Here is a 20,148-nt window from a genome sequence, read left to right on the forward strand (position 1 = left end):
TGTACCCATATCTCTTCCCTCTTGTGTCTCCCTCCCTCCCACCCTCCCTATCCCACCCCTCCAGGTGGTCACAAAGCACCGAGCTGATCTCCCTGTGCTATGCGGCTGCTTCCCACTAGCTATCTACCTTACGTTTGGTAGTGTATATATGTCCATGCCTCTCTCTCGCTTTGTAACAGCTCACCCTTCCCCCTCCCCATATCCTCAAGTCCGTTCTCTAGTATGTCTGTGTCTTTCTTTATTCCTGTCTTACCTCTAGGTTCTTCATGACATTTTTTAATTTTTCTTAAATTCCATATATATGTGTTAGCATACGGTATTTGTCTTTCTCTTTCTGACTTACTTCACTCTGTATGACAGACTCTAGGTCTATCCACCTCATTACAAATAGCTCAATTTCGTTTCTTTTTATGGCTGAGTAATATTCCATTGTATATATGTGCCACATCTTCTTTATCCATTCATCCAATGATGGACACTTAGGTTGTTTCCACCTCTGGGCTATTGTAAATAGAGCTACAATGAACATTTTGGTACATGACTCTTTTTGAATTATGGTTTTCTCAGGGTATATGCCCAGTAGTGGGATTGCTGGGTCAGATGGTAGTTCTGTTTGTAGTTTTTTAAGGAACCTCCATACTGTTCTCCATAGTGGCTGTACCAATTCACATTCCCACTAGCAGTGCAAGAGTGTTCCCTTTTCTCCACACCCTCTGCAGCATTTATTGTTTCTAGATTTTTTGATGATGGCCATTCTGACTGGTGTGAGATGATATCTCATTGTAGTTTTGATTTGCATTTCTCTAATGATGAATGATGTTGAGCATTCTTTCATGTGTTTGTTGGCAGTCTGTATATCTTCTTTAGAGAAATGTCTATTTAGGTCTTCTGCCCATTTTTGGTTTGGGTTGTTTGTTTTTTTGTTACTGAGCTGCATGAGCTGCTTGTAAATTTTGGAAATTAATCCTTTGTCAGTTGCTTCATTTGCAAATATTTTCTCCCATTCTGAGGGTTGTCTTTTGGTCTTGTTTATGGTTTCCTTTGCTGTGCAAAAGCTTTGCAGCTTCATTAGGTCCCAATTGTTTATTTTTGTTTTTATTTCCATTTCTCTAAGAGGTGGGTCAAAAAGGATCTTGCTGTGATTTATGTCATAGAGTGTTCTGCCTATGTTTTCCTCTAAGAGTTTGATAGTTTCTGGCCTTACATTTAGGTCTTTAATCCATTTTGAGCTTATTTTTGTATATGGTGTTAAGGAGTGATCTACTTTTACATGTACCTGTCCAGTTTTCCCAGCACCACTTATTGAAGAGGCTGTCCTTTCTCCACTGTACATTCCTGCCTCCTTTATCAAAGATAAGGTGACCATATGTGCGTGGGTTTATCTCTGGGCTTTCTATCCTGTTCCATTGATCTATCTTTCTGTTTTTGTGCCAGTACTGTACTGTCTTGATTACTGTAGCTTTGTAGTATAGTCTGAAGTCAGGGAGCCTGATTCCTCCAGCTCCGTTTTTCGTTCTCAAGATTGCTTTGGCTATTCAGGGTCTTTTGTGTTTCCATACAAATTGTGAAATTTTTTGTTCTAGTTCTGTGAAAAATGCCGTTGGTAATTTGATAGCAATTGCACTGAATCTGTAGATTGCTTTGGGTAGTAGAGTCATTTTCACAATATTGATTCTTACAATCCAAGAACATGGTATATCTCTCCATCTATCTGTATCATCCTTAATTTCTTTCATCAGTGTCTTATAATTTTCTGCATACAGGTCTTTTGTCTCCTTAGGTAGGTTTATTCCTAGATATTTTATTCTTTTTGTTGCAGTGGTAAATGGGACTGTTTTCCTGATTTCACTTTGAGATTTTTCATCATTAGTGTATAGGAATGCCAGAGATTTCTATGCATTAATTTTGTACCCTGCAACTTTACCAGATTCATTGATTAGCTCTAGAAGTTTTCTGGTAGCATCTTTAGGATTCTCTATGTATAGTATCATGTCATCTGCAAACAGTGACACCTTGACTTCTTCTTTTCCGATTTGGATTCCTTTTATTTCTTTTTCTTCTCTGATTGCTGTGGCTAAAACTTCCAAAACTGTTGAATAAGAGAGGTGAGAGTGGGCAACCTTGTCTTGTTCCTGATCTTAGTGGAAATGCTTTCAGTTTTTCACCATTGAGGGTGATGTTGGCTGTGAGTTTGTCATATATGGCCTTTATTATGTTGAGGAAAGTTCCCTCTATGCCTACTTTCCGGAGGGTTTTTATCATAAATGGGTGTTGAATTTGTTTTTTTTTTTTTTTTTTGTGGTACACGGGCCTCTCACTGTTGTGGCCTCTCCCGTTGCTCCTGTTGCGGAGCACAGTGGCTATGGCTCATGGGCCCAGCCTCTCCGCGGCACGTGGGATCCTCCCGGATCGGGGCACAAACTCGTGTCCCCTGCATCGGCAGGTGGACTCTCAACCACTGCGCCACCAGGGAAGCCCATGGGTGTTGTATTTTGTTGAAAGCTTTCTCTGCATCTATTGAGATGACTGTATGGTTTTTCTCCTTCAGTTTGTTAACATGGTGTATCACATTGATTGATTTGTGTGTATTGAAGAATCCTTGCATTCCTGGAATAAACCCGACTTGGTCATGGTGAATGATCCTTTTAATGTGCTGTTGGATTCTGTTTGCTAGTATTTTGTTAAGGATTTTTGCATCTATGTTCATCAGTGATACTGGCCTGTAGTTTTCTTTCTTTGTGACATGCTTGTCTGGTTTTGGTATCAGGGTGAAAGCGGCCTCGTAGAATGAGTTTGGGAGTGTTCCTCCCTCTTCTATATTTTGGAAGAGTTTGAGAAGGATAGGTGTTAGCTCTTCTCTAAATGTTTGATAGAATTCGCCTGTGAAGCCAACTGGTCCTGGGCTTTTGTTTGTTGGAAGATTTTTAATCACAGTTTCAATTTCAGTGCTTGTGATTGGTCTGTTCATATTTTCTATTTCTTTCTGATTCAGTCTTGGCAGGTTGTGCATTTCTAAGAATTTGTCCATTTCTTCCATGTTGTCCATTTTATTGGCATAGACCTGCTTATAGTAATCTCTCATGATCTTTTGTATTTCTGCAGTGTCAGTTGTTACTTCTCCTTTTTCATTTCTAATTCCATTGATTTGAGTCTTCTCGCTTTTTTTCTTGATGAGTCTGGCTAATGGTTTATCAATTTTGTTTATCTTCTCAAAGAACCAGCTTTTAGTTTTATTGATCTTTGCTGTCGTTTCCTTCATTTCTTTTTCATTTATTTCTGATCTGATCTTTATGATTTCTTTCCTTCTGCTAACTTTGGGGTGTTTTTATTCTTGTTTCTCTAATTGCTTTAGGTGCAAGGTTAGGTTGTTTATTCAAAATGTTTCCTGTTTCTTAAGGTAGGATTGTATTGCTATAAACTTCCATCTTAGAACTGCTTTTGCTGCATCCCATAGGTATTGGGTTGTCGTGTCTCCATTGTCATTAGTTTCTAGGTATTTTTTGATTTCCTCTTTGATGTCTTCAGTGATCGCTTTGTTATTAAGTACTGTATTGTTTAGCCTCCATGTGTTTGTATTTTTTACAGATCTGTTCCTGTAATTGATATCTAGTCTCATAGTGTTGTGGTCGGAAAAGATACTTGATACAATTTCAATTTTCTTAAATTTACCAAGGCTTGATTTGTGACCCAAGATATGATCTATCCTGGAGAATGTCCCATGAGCACTTGAGAAAAATGCGTATTCTGTTGTTTCTGGATGGAATGTCCTATAAATATCAATTAAGTCCATCTTGTTTAATGTATCATTTAAAGCTTGTGTTTCCTTATTTATTTTCATTTTGGATGATCTGTCCATTGGTGAAAGTGGGGTGTTAAAGTCCCCTACTATGAATGTGTTACTGTCAATTTCCCCTTTTACGGCTGTTAGTATTTGCCTTATGTATTGAGGTGCTCCTACGTTGGGTGCATAAATATTTACAATTGTTATATCTTCTTGAATCGATCACTTGATCATTATGTAATGTCCTTCTTTGTCTCTTTTAATAGTCTTTATTTTAAAGTCTATTTTGTCTGACATGAGAATTGCTACTCCAGCTTTCTTTTGGTTTCCATTTGCATGGAATATCTTTTTCCATCCCCTCACTTTCAGTCTGTATGTGTCTCTAGGTCTGAAGTGGGTCTCTTGTAGACAGCATATATATGGGTCTTGTTTTTGTATCCATTCAGTCAGTCTGTGTCTTTTGGTGGGAGCATTTAATCCATTTACATTTAAGGTAATTATCGATATGTATGTTCCTATTCCTATTTTCTTAATTGTTTTGTGTTTGTTATGATAGGTCTTTTCCTTCTCTTGTGTTTCTTGCCTAGAGAAGATCCTTTAGCATTTGTTGTAAAGCTGGTTTGGTGGTGCTGAACTCTCTCACCTTTTGCTTGTCTGTAAAGGTTTTAATTTCTCCATCAAATCTGAATGAGATCCTTGCTGGGTAGAGTAATCTTGGTTGTAGGTTTTTCTCCTTCATCACTTTAAATATGTCCTGCCAGTCCCTTCTGGCTTGCAGAGTTTCTGCTGAAAGATCAGCTGTTAACCTTATGGGGATTCCCTTGTGTGTTATTTTTCCCTTGCTGCTTTTAATATGTTTTCTTTGTATTTAATTTTTGACAGTTTGATTAATATGTGTCTTGCCGTGTTTCTCCTTGGATTTATCCTGTATAGGACTCTCTGTGCTTCGTGGACTTGCTTAACTATTTCCTTTCCCATATTAGGGAAGTTTTCAACTATAATCTCTTCAAATCTTTTCTCAGTCCCTTTCTTTTTCTCTTCTTCTTCTGGAACCCCTATAATTCGAACGTTGGTGCGTTTTAATGTTGTCCCAGAAGTCTCTGGGACTTTCCTCAGTTCTTTTCATTCTTTTTTCTTTATTCTGCTCTGCAGTAGTTATTTCCACTATTTTATCTTCCAGGTCACTTATCCGTTCTTCTGCCTCAGTTATTCTGCTATTGATCCCTTCTAGAGTATTTTAAATTTCATTTATTGTGTTGTTCATCGTTGCTTGTTTCATCTTTAGTTCTTCTAGGTCCTTGTTAAATGTTTATTACATTTATTCTATTTCCAAGATTTTGGATCATGTTTACTATCATTATTCTGAATTCTGTTTCAGGTAGAACTGCCTATTTCCTCTTCATTTGCTAGGTCTGGTGGGTTTTTATCTTGCTCCTTCATCTGCTGTGTGATTTTCTGTCTTCTCATTTTGCTTATCTTACTGTGTTTCAGGTCTCCTTTTTGCAGGCTGCAGGTTCGTAGTTCCCGTTGTTTTTGGTGTCTGTCCCCAGTGGCTAAAGTTGGTTCAGTGGGTTGTGTAGGCTTCCTGGTGGAGGGGACTAGTGCCTGTGTTCTGGTGGATGAGGCTGGATCTTGTCTTTCTGGTGGGCAGGTCCACGTCTGGTGGTGTGTTTTGGAGTGTCTGTGGACTTATTATGATTTTAGGCAGCCTCTCTGCTAATGGGTGGGGTTGTGTTCCTGTCTTGCTAGTTGTTTGGCATAGGGTGTCCAGCACTGTAGCTTGCTGGTCGTTGAGTGAAGCTGGGTGTTGGTGTTGAGATGGAGATCTCTGGGAGATTTTCTCCGTTTGATATTACGTGGAGCTGGGAGGTCTCTTGTGGACCAGTGTCCTGAAGTTGGCTCACCCACCCCAAGAGGCACAGCAGTGACTGCTGGCCGCAGCACCAAGAGTCTTTCATCCACACGGCTCAGAATAAAAGGGAGAAAAAGTAAAAAGAAAGAAAGAGGATTAAAGAAAAGAAAATAAAGTAAGGTAAAATAAAATAAAAGTATTAAAATAATTATTAAGAAAAGAAAAAATTTTTAAAGTAAAAAACAAAAGCAACAACAAAAAAAACGGACAGATAGAACCCTAGGGCAAATGGTGAAAGCAAAGCTATACAGACAAAATTCACACAGAAACATACACACTCACAAAAAGGAAAAGCGGAAAAAATCATAAATCTTGCTCTCAAAGTCCACCTCCTCAATTTGGGGTGATTCGTTGTCTATTCATGTATTCCACAGACGCAGGGTACATCAAGTTGATTGTGGAAATTTAATCCGCTGCTCCTGAGGCTGCTCGGAGAGATTTCCATTTCTCTTCTTTGTTCTCACAGCTCCCAGGGTTCAGCTTTGGATTTGGCTCCGCCTCTGCGTGTAGGTCACCGGAGGGTGTCTGTTCTTCGCTCAGACAGGACGGGGTTAAAGGAGCCACTGATTCGGGGGCTCCGGCTCCCTCAGGCTGGGGGGAGGGCGGGGCATGGAGTGCGGGGCGAGCCGCTCGGCAGAGGCCGGCGTGATGTTTCCAGCCTGAGGCGCGCCGTGCGTTCTCCTGGGGGAGTTGTCCCTGGATCCTGGGACCCTGGCAGTGGCGGGCTGCACAGGCTCCCTGTTAGGGAGGTGTGGAGTGACCTGTGCTCGCACACAGGCTTCTTGGTGGCAGCGGCAGCAGCTTTAGCATCTCATGCCCGTCTCTGTGGTCCACGCTTTTAGCCGTGGCTCGCGCCCGTCTCTGGAGCTCCTTTAAGCAGCGCTCTTAATCCCCTCTCCTAGCGCATCAGGAAACAAAGAGGGAAGAAAAAGTCTCTTGCCTCTTCGTCAGGTCCAGACTTTTCCCCAGACTCACTCCCGGCAACCGTGGCGCACTAGCCCCCTTTAGGCTGTGTTCACACCGCCAGACCCAGTCCTCTCCCTGCGATCCGACAGAAGCCCGAGCCTCCGCTCCCAGCCCCCGCCCGCCCCGGTGGGTGAGCAGACAAGCCTCTCGGGCTGGTGAGTGCCGGTTGGCACCGATCCTTTGTGGGGGAACCTCTCCGCTTTGCCCTCCACACCCCTGTTTGCTGTGTTCTCCTCCGTGTCTCCGAAGCTCCCCGCCTCGCCACCCGCAGTCTTCGCCCACAAAGGAAGGGGCTTCTAGTGTGTGGAAACCTTTCCTCAACACAGCTCCCTCCCACTGGTGCAGGTCCCGTCCGTATTCTTTTGCCTCTGTTTGTTCTTTTTTTCTTTTGCCCTCCCCAGGTACATGGGGAGTTTCTTGTCTTTTTGGAGGTCTGAGGTCTTCTGCCGGTGTTCAGTAGGTGTTGTGTAGGAGTTGTTCCACGTGTAGATGTATTTCTGACGTGTCTGTGGGGAGGAAGGTGATCTCTGCGTCTTACTCTTCCGCCATCTTCCCCTCTCTGTTAACTTTGATATTTTAAAACGAAACTTTTTGAAACTTAGAGGATTTCATAGTAGCCACACCCTCAAAATCAATTTTCATATTTTCAGTAAAAATGCACCTTAGATTACAGTTTTTATTTATAAAACCTAGATTTTTATCTGCTACTGTACATATTTATCTCCCCAAGCACAGTGATAAAGAATCTCAATCTTACTTACATTTATATAGTTCCTTCTATTCCTATTACATTTGAAGTAAGTTTTGGGGCAGTAATAAACCTGTCAGTTTTCTTAGCAGAATACTGAGTTTTCATTCTCAGAATTCATGTGATTGGTAAAGAGGGACTATATAGATGTCCTGTACAAGGAAAATGATATGAGATGAGATTATTTAGAGTTCAGAAGATGAAGTGTTTGGTCAGTTAAATGGTTGCATCCTTTGGCTAGAGGTTAAGCAGATTATAGTTAATCATATGGCACTTAAATATGTAGCTCAAATTTTGTTCCATGAGTCTCTCAGATAATCTCCTGAACAATTTTATATGAGCTTTGAGTAAAATTGGTAGTCATCCCTTTGATCTTAGTTTTGCACAATTTATTATTGCTGTTTTATCAAATAAGTAAGAAATGCTAAAGTATTTTCAGAAGATTGCTCTGTGGGGTTTGATCCAAGGACGACTGCCCAGTAGCTGGGCAGCATTCAGAATGCTGGTTCTCTCTCTGAGAAGGGAGAAGGGCCCTGGGAGCTCTTTGTTGAGGCTGTGATGAGTCAGGCTATAGCCTTGCAGTGTGGGACTGAATCAGTCTCACCACAATAAAGAGCAAGGATTCCTTGCTTTGGAGGGGTGGCAGACACGGAAATAGTCCTTCAGAGTAGTGTATAGTCTGTTTTCTTTTGGCATAAACCTTACCTACTCGGGGCTGTTGAACTGCTCTGTAAAGTACTTAATGGTTTTAGTTCTCGTGGTTTTGAGGGAGGGAGAAGAGACTGATTTTCCATTATCTTTTTAAGTGCTTAGAAACTACTTTTTGTAAAATAACAAAAATAACCTGATAATTTTACTCTTTCTGCCTCAACTACTTACTTTTTCAAGAATTGCTTTCTATGACCCTTATTTTCTGAGTTGTTCTGTTATGTTTTGATTAAAAAAAATTGTTTAACCAATAAAATTGATGTAATATATTTTGCTTTTTACCTAAATGTAATATGTATCTTCTTTTGCCATTCTTTGTTTTCAGCTACTACTTATACATGTGTGATAAAGTGGTTGCCCCAAATGTGTCGCTTACTTCGGCTGTATCCCAGCCTAAAGAGGTCACAAAGACAGAGGCAAGTAGATCTATACCAAGACACTCAGAGAAGCCTCACAGTAGTGGGAAACATCAAAAAACAGTGTCTTATCCAGATGTTTCACTGGAGGAACAGGAGAAAATGGATCTAAAAACAAGTCGAGAATTATATAGCCGCTTAGGTAAGTATTCAGAAATTATCTTTTTAAAATCAAATATCTAAGAAACATATTCAGCATTTTCAAAGAGGATTTCTATTTAAGAGAATTTCCCAGATAATGGAAGCTTTTATCTTAAAAAAAAATACCACCTTTCAAAACTCTTGAGTGACTACATAGACCCCCTCAGTTGTTCTGCTTATCTAGAATGGTGATATATATATAGAGGCTAATGAGCTAGAAAATGGACTATATGGCTGCATATTGCAAGTGACTTTTGTCTAATTATTTTTCCTTCTTCCTGCCTTTTCTTTACTGTCAGATTTCTTAAAAGGTCCTTATTTTTCTTTCTAATTTGCTGTGAACTGAGAAACCTTTTAACTAATAATGTGAAAAGTATATGATAATCTATAAAAATATTGAATCAACTTTGTTATACACCTGAAACTAATATAATATGGTAAATCAACTATAGTTTTTAAAAAAAAGTGTATGTAAGAGTAGTTAGGTATAGGACTCAGAGACACTTAGTCATGGAATAAGCAAGGTTTGAAAACTCATAGCTGTGGGGGCCAGGCAGATGGCATAAATGCAGAATGCCGGCTGGACATTAAAAAAAATACTGCATAGTTACAGTGCCTTTTAAAATACTGTGGCCCAGACAAGACATGTCTGCTCACATGCTGCCTGTGTTACCCTCTTCATAGATGCAGAGCTTTGTTAACAGCTTAGGCAAGTGCAACAGTTCTTTTCAGCTTTCTCAGAGCAGTCTATGAGTCCTCTAGTTACCTGTTTTCATAGATAATTGAGATTCTTCAGGAGTTTTTGTACTTTAATTTTGAGATTTTTAAAACTCAGTTTTCCTTGGATTTAAATATGGCGAACAATAATTAGTAATGTATTACTACCATTATACCATGTTTGCATTATATTTCCTAAATTATTTAATTTTAGAGACTTTTAAAAAATTGTTGAGATGTAATTCATATTGCTTAAAATTTATCCTTTTAGAGTATACGATTCAGTGGCTTTTAGTAAATTCACAAAGTTGTGCAATGATTACAACTATTTAATTTCAGAACATTTCATTACCCTAAAAAGGAACCCTATAATCCAGTAGAAGTTACTCTTCATTCTTCCCTTTCACCAGGCTCTGTCAGCCATAAATCTATTTTCTGTTTTTATGGATTTGCCTATTCTGGACATTTCATATAAAAGGGATCCTACAACATATGGCCTTTTGTTGTCTAGCTTCTTCCACCAAGGATATTTTCTCAGTCCATATTATAGCATGTATTAGTACTTCTTCCTTTTTTATGGCTTAATAACATTCTGTCATATGGATGGATAATACCCCATTTTGTTTATTCATTCATCTGTTGATGGACATTTGGATGTGTCCACTTTTTGGCTATTATGACTAATGCTGTTATGAACGCTTATGCACAAGTTTTAATGTGAGCGTACGTTTTCATTTCTCTTGGCTATATATTTTGGAGTGGAATTGCTGGATCAAATGGTAACTCTATGTTTAATATCTTGAGGGACTGCCAAACTTTTCAAAGCAGCTGCACCATTTTCATTTCCTGCAGCGGCTTCTGAGGACTCCGATTTCTGCACATCTTTGCCAACACTTGTTATTTTTTGTCTTTTGATTATAGCCATCCTAGTGGTTGTGAAATGATATCTCATAGTTTTGATTTGTAATTCTCCAATGACTAATGATACTGAGTATCTTTTCATGTTTTTATTGGACATTGCAAATCTTTGGAGAAGTGCCTGTTGAGATCCTTTGCCTATTTTTAAATTGGGTTGTCTCTTTACAACTGAATTGTAAGAGTTCTTTGTACATTATGGTACTAGAATTTGCCATTCTGTCAGTTGTCTTTTTACTTTCTTGGTAGTGTCCTTTGAAACACAACTTTTAAATTCTGATGAAGTCCAATTTATTGTTTCTTTTGTTGCTTACTTTAGGTGTCATGTCTAAGAAACCATTGCCTAATCCAGTTAAGAGTTTTAGCTCTTACATTTAAGTCCATGATCCATTTTGAGTTAATTTTTATATAAGGTGTGAAGTTCAACCTCATTCTTTGTATATGGATACAGTTGTCCCAACACTGTTGAAAAGAATACTCTTTCCTGATTGAATTGTTTTGGCACCCTTGTTGAAAACCAGTTGCCCATAAAAGTACGGGTTTATTTCTGGGCTCAGTCTTTATGCCAGTACTACACACAATTTTGATTTCTGTAGCTTTGTAAATAAGCCTTGAAATTGGGGATTGTGAGTCCTCCAACTTTGTTATTCTTTTTCAAGATTGTTTTGGCTATTTTGGTTTCCTTTTATTTCCATATGAATTTTAGAATCAGCTTGTCAGTTTCTTCCACAAAGCCAGTTGAAGTTTTGATGGGGTTGCATTGAAAAAATAGATCATTTGGGGAAGTATTATCATTTATTGTAGTCCGTTTGGGCTGCTGTAACAAAAATAACAGTCTGGGTGGCTTATACCACAAACATTTACTTTTCAACGTTCTAGAGGCTGGGAAATCCAAGATCAAGGCACTAGCAGACTTGGTCTGGCAAGGGCTTGCTTGCTTGCTTCCTGGTTCATAGATGGCCATCTTCTCACTCAAATGGTGGGAGAGCTCTCTGGAGTCTCTTTTATAAGGGCATAAATCCCATCAATGGGGGCTCTACCGTTATGACCTAATTACCTCCTGAAAGGCCCATTTCCCAATACCATTGCATTGGGAGCTAGGATTTCAACATAGGAATTTTGGAGGTCACTGACATTCAGATCATGATATCATCTTAACAGTATTAAGTCTTCCAATCCATAAACATGGGATGGCTTTCCATTTATTTGGGTCTTTTATTTCTTTCAATAATGTTTTATAGTTTTCATTTTACAAGTTTTATACTACTTTGTTAAGTTTATCCCTAAGTATCTTATTATTTTTTATTTCATTTGTAAATGAAATTGTTTTCTTAATTTCATTTATGGATTGTTCTAGTGACATTTTAACAGAGTGATATTCATACTCTGTTACTTCATTTTTGCCTTTCAAAGATCCATCAGTCTCGAATAATTCTACAAGCAAAAAGAAACCTGAGCCTACCACTTGCAACTTAGCCAGAGACACAGGCAAGGCAGGAATTGACCGTGATGCTGCAGCTTCATCTCCACTTCTTGTCAAAGATGTTATTTGTGAGGATGATAAGGGAAAAATCATGGAAGAAGTAATGAGAACTTATGTAAAACAACAGGAAAAACTGAACTCAATTTTGCAGAAGAAGCAACAACTTCAGATGGTAAAATTGTTATCTAAATGGTAGTCCATTGTGAAAAGATACTTTTGCATATTCTTAAGGAAAGTCAAGATGAGATGCTATAAATGTATTTAGGATTATTCAGTTTTACATTTATAAGAAAGATTAATACACTTTAAAATTTTTAGAGAAGATAGTTTTCAAGATAATTACTTATGTATAGAATTGATGTGACAGCTGAATTTTAGATATTTTCTGTCCTGTTTTCTCCTGAATTGAAAATTCTAATGTGATGGAAATAAAGTAAAAATTATATTGTGATTCTTTAAATTACAGGAAGTTGAAATGTTGAGTAGTTCAAAAGCTATGAAGGAGCTCACTGAAGAACAGCAGAATTTACAGAAAGAGCTTGAATCTTTGCAGAATGAACATGCTCAAAGAATGGAAGAATTTTATGTTGAACAGAAAGACTTAGAGAAAAAATTAGAGCAGGTAATGAAGCAAAAATGTACCTGTGACTCAAATTTAGAGAAAGATAAAGAGGCTGAATATGCAGCACAGGTAAGAATTACAGTTTGTGTAGTGTTGCCCTTTCAATGTGGAAATTGAAGCCGTTATTTTAATTTCATTAAAGAAATTACTTTATGTTAAGCTCATTTCATTTAGACTAGATTTCAAAATAGACAGTTCTGTTAAACACAACTTTGTATCATCCAAGATGATTTTTTGACCTTGATTACTTTATTACTTTAAACTTATCAGGTTTCTGTAGTTTAGTTGTCCAAATTGCTAATCTCTAGCTATCTGAATATCAGAGGTTATGTTATTTTAATGTAGTACATGGGCTTTCAAATCAACGAATTAACAAACGTGAACTGATGCCCACTATGTTCACAGCACTCGGGCAAAAATGAATAGTAGCTCACAACTTGGGGAAGATGAACAAATAACTCTTAACCTGAGCCAGCTGTGATGAGAGGTATACTGAAGTGTAGGGCATAATGAAAGTGTTCTAGGTGTTCAGTTCTCTTGACCTTTTGTTTCACCCTCATTTTTTTTTTTTTTTTTTTTTTTTTTTTTTTTTTTTTTTTGCGGTATGCGGGCCTCCCACTGCCGTGGCCTCTCCCGCTGCGGAGCACAGGCTCCAGACGCACAGGCCCAGCGGCCATGGCTCAGGGGCCCAGCCGCTCCGCGGCATGCGGGATCCTCCCGGACCGGGGCACGAACCCGTGTCCCCTGCATCAGCAGGCGGACTCCCAACCACTGCGCCACCAGGGAAGCCCTCACCCTCATTTTAAGGTCATGTCAAAGTCTGATTAATAGTATTAGGTATTCAAGAGATGCATGCATGAAATAGTTCATTTTTGTAATAAGTAATTTGAAAGTAGGTCTTTGCCATGATGTGAGGAGTAAGTGGAAAAACAACACTGAATGAAAACTGACACAGTCTTCTAAATCACACAGCTGGCAGAACTGAGACAGAGATTGGACCATGCCGAGGCTGATAGGCAAGAACTCCAGGATGAACTCAGACAGGAACGAGAGGCAAGACAGAAGTTAGAGATGATGATAAAAGAGCTAAAGCTGCAAATTTTGAAATCATCGAAGACTGCTAAAGAATAGAAACCTTTAAATAGATTCATCTGTGTGTTCCCAACAGGGTTTATTTTTGTTTGTTTGTTTATTTGCTTTGGTAATTGAATTCTGAACAACTTATCTGCATGAAAATAACTAGGCATTGTATCCATTTGTAGATCAGAGAAAGTGAAGAGATTATATATTAGTATATACATTTTTACATTTTCCAAATGAATGAAAATGTATGTTTCTTTGTACTTTTTTTTCAACCAGCTTAGTAACAATACTTTACGGTTTCAACTATTACATAATCTACCTATATTTCTAATGCAATTTAGCAGTTGCATACTTTTTAAAAGCTACATTGTGTGATGGAAAATAGTTTTGATCAATTTTGTTATCCATATTTTAGATTCAATTTTAGATACAATGGTGGCTTCATATTTCATATATAGAGCTACTCAAGGGGTTGAAGCTCCATTTTTTTTCATGAACACAATCTCCTTTCTAAGTTAATATAGTATACTCATTATTATAATCAAAATTTGCTTTTATTTCGTTCATATTGTTGAATTTCCACCAGTTCCCCTCTATTTAATATCTCCTAAGAGACATTTTGTCAATAGCGGAATTTCATTGTTGAGGTTATAGCACACCCCATGGGGAAGGATAACATGCTTTCTTATACACTGCTGCTAAACACAAGAAGCGGTTATAATTAGATTTTCTGTTTAAATGTGGTTATATTTAGAAAAAAATTTTTATGCAGCAACTTTAGAAGAGGGAATAAAATGTAATAATTTTTGAACTTTTATGTTGTTAATAGTGGTGTGAAAATATTAATGTACTTGAGAAAAATTGATGTACATCAGTTTCCATACAATCCATAATCCTCCTGTACAGTTTTTATATGTAGTTGTGGGTCTTACTGAAATTTATATAACGGATTTGTTTTCTTTAATGGATTTGTCTTCCTTTAAATTGTAAAATATTAAACACTTTGAAGGTTATTTTGGACTTTTGTATGTTTAAATGTTAAGTCTTACCAAAATGTGCACAAATGGACCATTTTCAGTTACTATTTAATATCAAAATCAGGAATTTACAGTCAACTGGTAGTGTATGATAGGTTAATATAGGGAAGTTTAGTTATCTGCTACTAAAAGGTTTTTAGATAATTTTTAGAAGACAGGAATTCCATAGTTTGGGGGAGGGGCAACTTCTTCTGCACTTTTCTTTTTTTTTTTTGCACAGAAAATCCTGTCATTCTTTAATGGCAAATTTCATATTAGTTAATTCTTGGCTTAAAAGATACTAGGTAAAATTCTTAGTATGCATTTTTTAAAGAAAGTTTCCTGAAGCTACCATTAATTGACATTATTATCCCATGAATTTTATGTTTATGTTCTCGTGTAAGGTACTGTATGAAATTAACTTGAGAGCTAAGTTCATTTTTTAAATATATCAGCTAAGGTTAAGGTTATTTACTATTCCCATCTTAGATGATAGATACTTGGTATAGAACTTCAAAAATAAGTAGGTTATCATTTAATCAGTTATTTTCATATTTTGCTTAATGGTACTTATATATCCTAAAAGAATTTTTGTACTTCCCAAATACTAGAGTATGGTCTAAATGTGTATTTTCTATTTTCCATTTAACTTCGACTATATTAAACCTGCAATTAATTTGTTGATTCTTGTTCCTCCTTAAGGAGGAACGCATGTTAAAATGACATATAGGAACAAATATTAAAAATGACATACCCTCCTAATACCTTTTCTTTATCTGGAGAAAGGAAAATCACAAATACATTTTATGATACCATTTCATTTTAGTTGTGTGTTAGTTGTGTCACAGCTAAGATTTTTGGGACATATAATTCAGGCCCCTATAATTTCATTTATTTTTCTAATTAACTCAAAATCTACTTATGTTACTTAGTTAAATGGTAAGCTTACTTAAGTTTCAACTCAAAACTTCTAAAACAAATTGCTTAATCTTTGAAATATGTTATTTAAAAATTCTAAGCAATGCTTAACCACCTTTAAATTATCATAAACTCTTAATTTAGAGTTGCGTAAAGAACTATTTTTTCTAGTTCTTCACATAAGGGAAACTTGCCACATGACATTGTAGTCTTCATTTTCCAGAAGATACACTGATGTGCCATCAGTTTCTAACTTCTTTGAAAATGTTTTTTTAGTCAATTGTAAATAGTATGCCTATTATAGTTAAAAGTAATTTCAAGTTAAACTGTACAACATAGCTTGAAAATATAGAGACTTTGTAATACTCTACAAGTGGCCTCTGCTAAAAATATCCGTATAATTATTCTATTTTTGCATGCTCATTTTGTGTGTTGGTTGCTAGCTTAAAGTTTGTTTCAGTGTTAGTTTTTGTGTGCCAATTCATCAGGCAAGCGGATTTTCCCTCAGACATCATAATATTTTTCTTTTTAGGAACAATATAAAAATATTTACTTTAAAAAGCTGCATTAAAGGAACGGCCTATCAAAAGTGCTAGAGCATCTTTAAAAGGAAGAAAAGATAGAATGTTAGTTTACTGGGTGATGAGTAATGTTTAATTTGGGTGATGATAGTTTCTGTACTCTAAACTTCATGAGAAAAAGGTACCAAATCTATAGTAAATGTAAAACCTGCTGTCATTGAGGAAGCTCTAAACAACCCTTATTTCACAGATGCAACTTTTAACACTAGGAAAGGCTTTGACCAACAATGTAAGTTTGGCTTGTGCTTTAGTTTTGTAAAGCATATTCTTTTGCTTGAATTTCTGTGTCCAGGAGAGTCAGGATGTTTTATGGTTCTTGAACTAATTTTATAACATATTTAATATATTACCAGTTGAGCTATAAAATCATTTGTACATATTGAATTGAAAACCAGTTACTAAAGTAGGTGTAATAGACTGAGTACAATGATACTTGCAGGTTATCCATATATTTTAGAAGACATGACAGAACAACCATTTTATTTGCACATCTATGGCTTCTGTTTGAAGGAAAGTAAAATGATAAAGAAACTTGAGTAATATGAAACATGCTCAAGGTTATTTCCCTAAATGTAATAGGAAAGCTGGTGCTGAAGGTTTTTGATCAGTTTCTAAAATTTTCTTCTCAATGACTTATGTTTTGATTGCTTAGGGAAGAATCCTCATTTTTATTTGCTCTTACACATTTAATCTGCACGACAGGATATTAAAAATTAATGGAATGAGAAGTTGTGCTCATACTGTACATCTGTTTCTGGGCTTGAAACTACTTGCTAGTTTTTATTGAGCTGCCAGCAATAAGGGACACATTACTGCTGTATTATACATTGTGGGGTTGAATAACTTAAACAGCTTAAAATTTTTTTCTACTGTAAGACACTTAAGAATTTCCATTATTGGAAGAAATTTGTATGGGTATTCAATATTGCGTCTTGTTTAAAAGGACAGTCTTTTTTTATTTCGTAAAATCTTTCCATTTTAATTGGCTTCTAAACTATAATACATAATGCAATTTTGAGCCTGTTTTTTAGTGATACAATTAAATGTCTTATATAGTGCTACTGTGTTTGAATTAAAGTGAACAAATGTAAAAACCGAAATTTAAAAAATTAAGCCCAGAAAACAAAATGGTGTATTAAGTTAGTTGAATGTAAGAGAAATTCGTAAGATTTTTTTTTCTTCAATATAAATACCTCACTTGAAAATAAAGCACAGCATACTTAAAGTAGTTGTAGTAAAAAAAAAAAAAAAAATCCTACTAAAAGAATTGCTAAATCTTGAACAACTCTTGGGGAATTATAGTTTGGGAGAAATAAAATATACTTGCTTTTAACCACCCTGTTAGAAGTATTTATTTGTCCTGATAATTTTAAGCCAACACAGTAGTCTTAAATTATTTCTGAAGTTCTAATCTGTGAAGGCAGTAAATGAAAGATCTGTTGTGCAACTGTTGAAACAAATTGTTGACTACATTGACCATAATTCAATTTAAAATCTTGCCAATGATGTACAGTTTTATGGTTAAAGTTGCTGTGGTTGGTTGTATTACATGACACACAAAACTGTCCTCTACCTCACGTGAAATAAATATTTTATATGGTTTTACTATAAAACAAGACTCATCTATCTGGTCACTTAGTTTACAAATTTTGAATTATATTTATTGAAACATGACATACTGTGCTCTTAGCTTATACCTCAACTGTATTTTGTGCTGTTCTCCATTTTCATGCCTTGTAAATAACTTGTATAGATTGTGGATTAAATTCCAAATAAAAACTTTTAATGCCAATGAAATTGATTCAAGCTTTCTTGGTATCCTGTGTGAGTTCAATGTTCTTGTTTCTTAAAATTGACATTTTCTCCTTTTGTTTCTTTAAAGTCTATTCATTACATAGCAAATAACTAACTTGAGAAACTTTTTTTTTAATTGTAAAATGTGAAATTTTATGTAATATTTTATGTGATGAACATAGCATTTTGTGATTATTCTCTTTCAAGATACTTGGACTCTTGCATTAACATCTTTTCCTCACCTCCACTTCTGGTATTAGTTGTCAATTACTGCATAACAAACTATTCTAAAATCTAGCAGCTTAAAACAACATATCTCACACAGTATGTGAGGGTCAGAAATCGAAGAGCAGTTTAGTTGAATGTGATGGCTCAAGAGCTGTTAGAAAGGTGCTTTTATGACGTTACCTGTGGCTGAAGTCATATGAGAGCTTGACAGCTGTTGCATCTGCTTCCCAGCTCACTCAGGGCTATTGACAGGCAGTCAGTTCCCCACTGTATGGATGTTCATGGAGCTCTTCACAGCATGGTGGATGGCTTCCCCCAAATGAGTGATCCAAAGGAGAGAGTGATTCCACAATTTGTTTGATGACCTGGACTCTTAAGTCATATACTGTACTTTTGCCTTGTACTATTTTTTAGAAGTCAGTCACTAAGTCCAGCCCATACTCAGTCGGAGGAGATTATACAAGGGAATGAATCCCAGGAGGCAAGGATTATTGGGGGATATCTTAGAGTCTGGTTACCATACCCTCCAAACTTTTTTTGTGTGTGGCAAAATGTACATATAAAATTTACCATTTTAACCATTTAAGGTGTGTGTATAATTCAGTGGCATTAAGTACATTCACAATGTTGTATAATTATCACCACTATATCCAGAACTTTTTCACTATCCCAAACGGAAGCTCTGTGCCTATTAAACAATAACTCCCTATTCCCCCTCCCTCCCTCCCTCCCTCCAGCCTTTGGTATCCTCTATTCTACTTCCTATCTCTATGAACTTGCCTATTCTAGGTACCTCATATAAATGGAATCAAAATATTTGTCCTTTTGTGTCTGATTTAGCATTGTGTTTCAATTAGCATAATGTTTTCAAGGTACATCCATGTTGTAGCATGTATCAATTTCATTCCTTTTTTTGGCTGAATAATATGCCATTTTGTGTGTATACAACTGGAGAAATGTCTATCCAAGTTCCTTTTTTAAATTGGGTTGTTTGTTTTTTGTTGTTGAGTGGTAGCTCTTCTTTATATGTTCTAGATATTAATCCCTTATCAGATATATGATTTGCAAATATTTTCTTCCATTCTTTAGGTTGTCTTTTCACTCTTAATAATGTCCTTTGATACACAAAAGTTTTAAGTTTTGATCAAGTCCAGCTTTTCTATTTTTTCTTTTGTTGTCTGTACTTTTAGTGTTCTATCCAAGAAATCATTGCCAAATCCAATGTCATGGAGCTTTCCCCCTGTATTTTCTTCTACAAGTTTTATAGTTTTAGCTCTTACTGGAATTGTTTTCTTAGTTTCCATTTCAGATTGTTCATTGCCAGTGTGTAGAAAATGCAGTTGATTTTTGGTGTTGATTTTGTATCCTGGGACTTTGCTAAATTTATTTATTAGCTCTAACAGTTTTTGTGTGTGGAATCTAGGGTTTTCTGTGTATAAGATCACATCACTTGTGAATAGAGATAATTTTACTTCTTCCTTTCCAATTTGGATGCCTTTGTTTCTTTTTCTTGCCTAATTGCTCTAGCTAGAACCTCCAATGCTATGCTGAATAGAAGTGGTTAAAGCAGGCGTCCTTGTTTTGTCCTCAGAGGGAAAGCTTTCAGTCTTTTATCTTTGTGGTTTTTTCATATATGGACTATTTATTGTGTTTAAGAAGTTCCCTTTTATACCTAGTTTACCGAGTGTTTTTTTTCTTTTATCATGAAAGGGTGTTGAATTTTGTCAAATGCCTTTTCTGTATCAGTTGAGATGATAATGTAGTTTTTTCCCTTCATTTTATTGCTGTGATATATTACATTGCTTAGTTTTCATAAGTTGAAATTTCTTTTGCATTCCAAGAATAAATCTCACTTGCTCATGGTGTATAATCCTTTTCATATGCTGTTATTTATTTATTTGAAATAATTTGACATATAACATTCTATAAATTTAAGGTGTACATGTTCATTTTATACATTTATATATAGTCTAATATGCTGAATTTGATTTGCTAGGGTTTTGTTGAGGATGTTTGCAGCAATATTCATAAGGGATACTGGTCTGTAGTTTTTTGTTTTGTTTTTTGTTATTTTGTAGTGTCTTTGTTGTTATTAGGTTAATCCTGCTTCTTAGAATGA

At 36.3% G+C, this 20,148-nt stretch overlaps 1 protein-coding gene across 4 annotated transcripts in view; it reads left to right on the plus strand.

The window, feature by feature from the left end:
- The window catches only part of SKIL (SKI like proto-oncogene), a 33,332-nt gene extending 15,524 nt beyond the window's left edge, over positions 1 to 17,808 (plus strand). For 3 of the 4 annotated variants that reach the window (XM_032630945.1, XM_032630946.1, XM_032630944.1), the window contains 4 exons: positions 8,441 to 8,673; positions 11,718 to 11,959; positions 12,254 to 12,478; positions 13,382 to 17,286. In XM_032630945.1, coding sequence (XP_032486836.1) covers positions 8,441 to 8,673; positions 11,718 to 11,959; positions 12,254 to 12,478; positions 13,382 to 13,540 — 859 coding nt within the window. In that variant the 3' untranslated portion in view covers positions 13,541 to 17,286. Of the gene's footprint in view, positions 1 to 8,440; positions 8,674 to 11,717; positions 11,960 to 12,253; positions 12,479 to 13,381 lie in introns of all 4 variants that reach the window. The other variant, XM_032630947.1, reaches the window with a different exon arrangement.
- The last annotated feature ends 2,340 nt before the right edge of the window (positions 17,809 to 20,148 follow it).

Source organism: Phocoena sinus, chromosome 4 (assembly GCF_008692025.1).
Source record: "Phocoena sinus isolate mPhoSin1 chromosome 4, mPhoSin1.pri, whole genome shotgun sequence".
Taxonomy (NCBI): Eukaryota; Metazoa; Chordata; class Mammalia; order Artiodactyla; family Phocoenidae; genus Phocoena; species Phocoena sinus.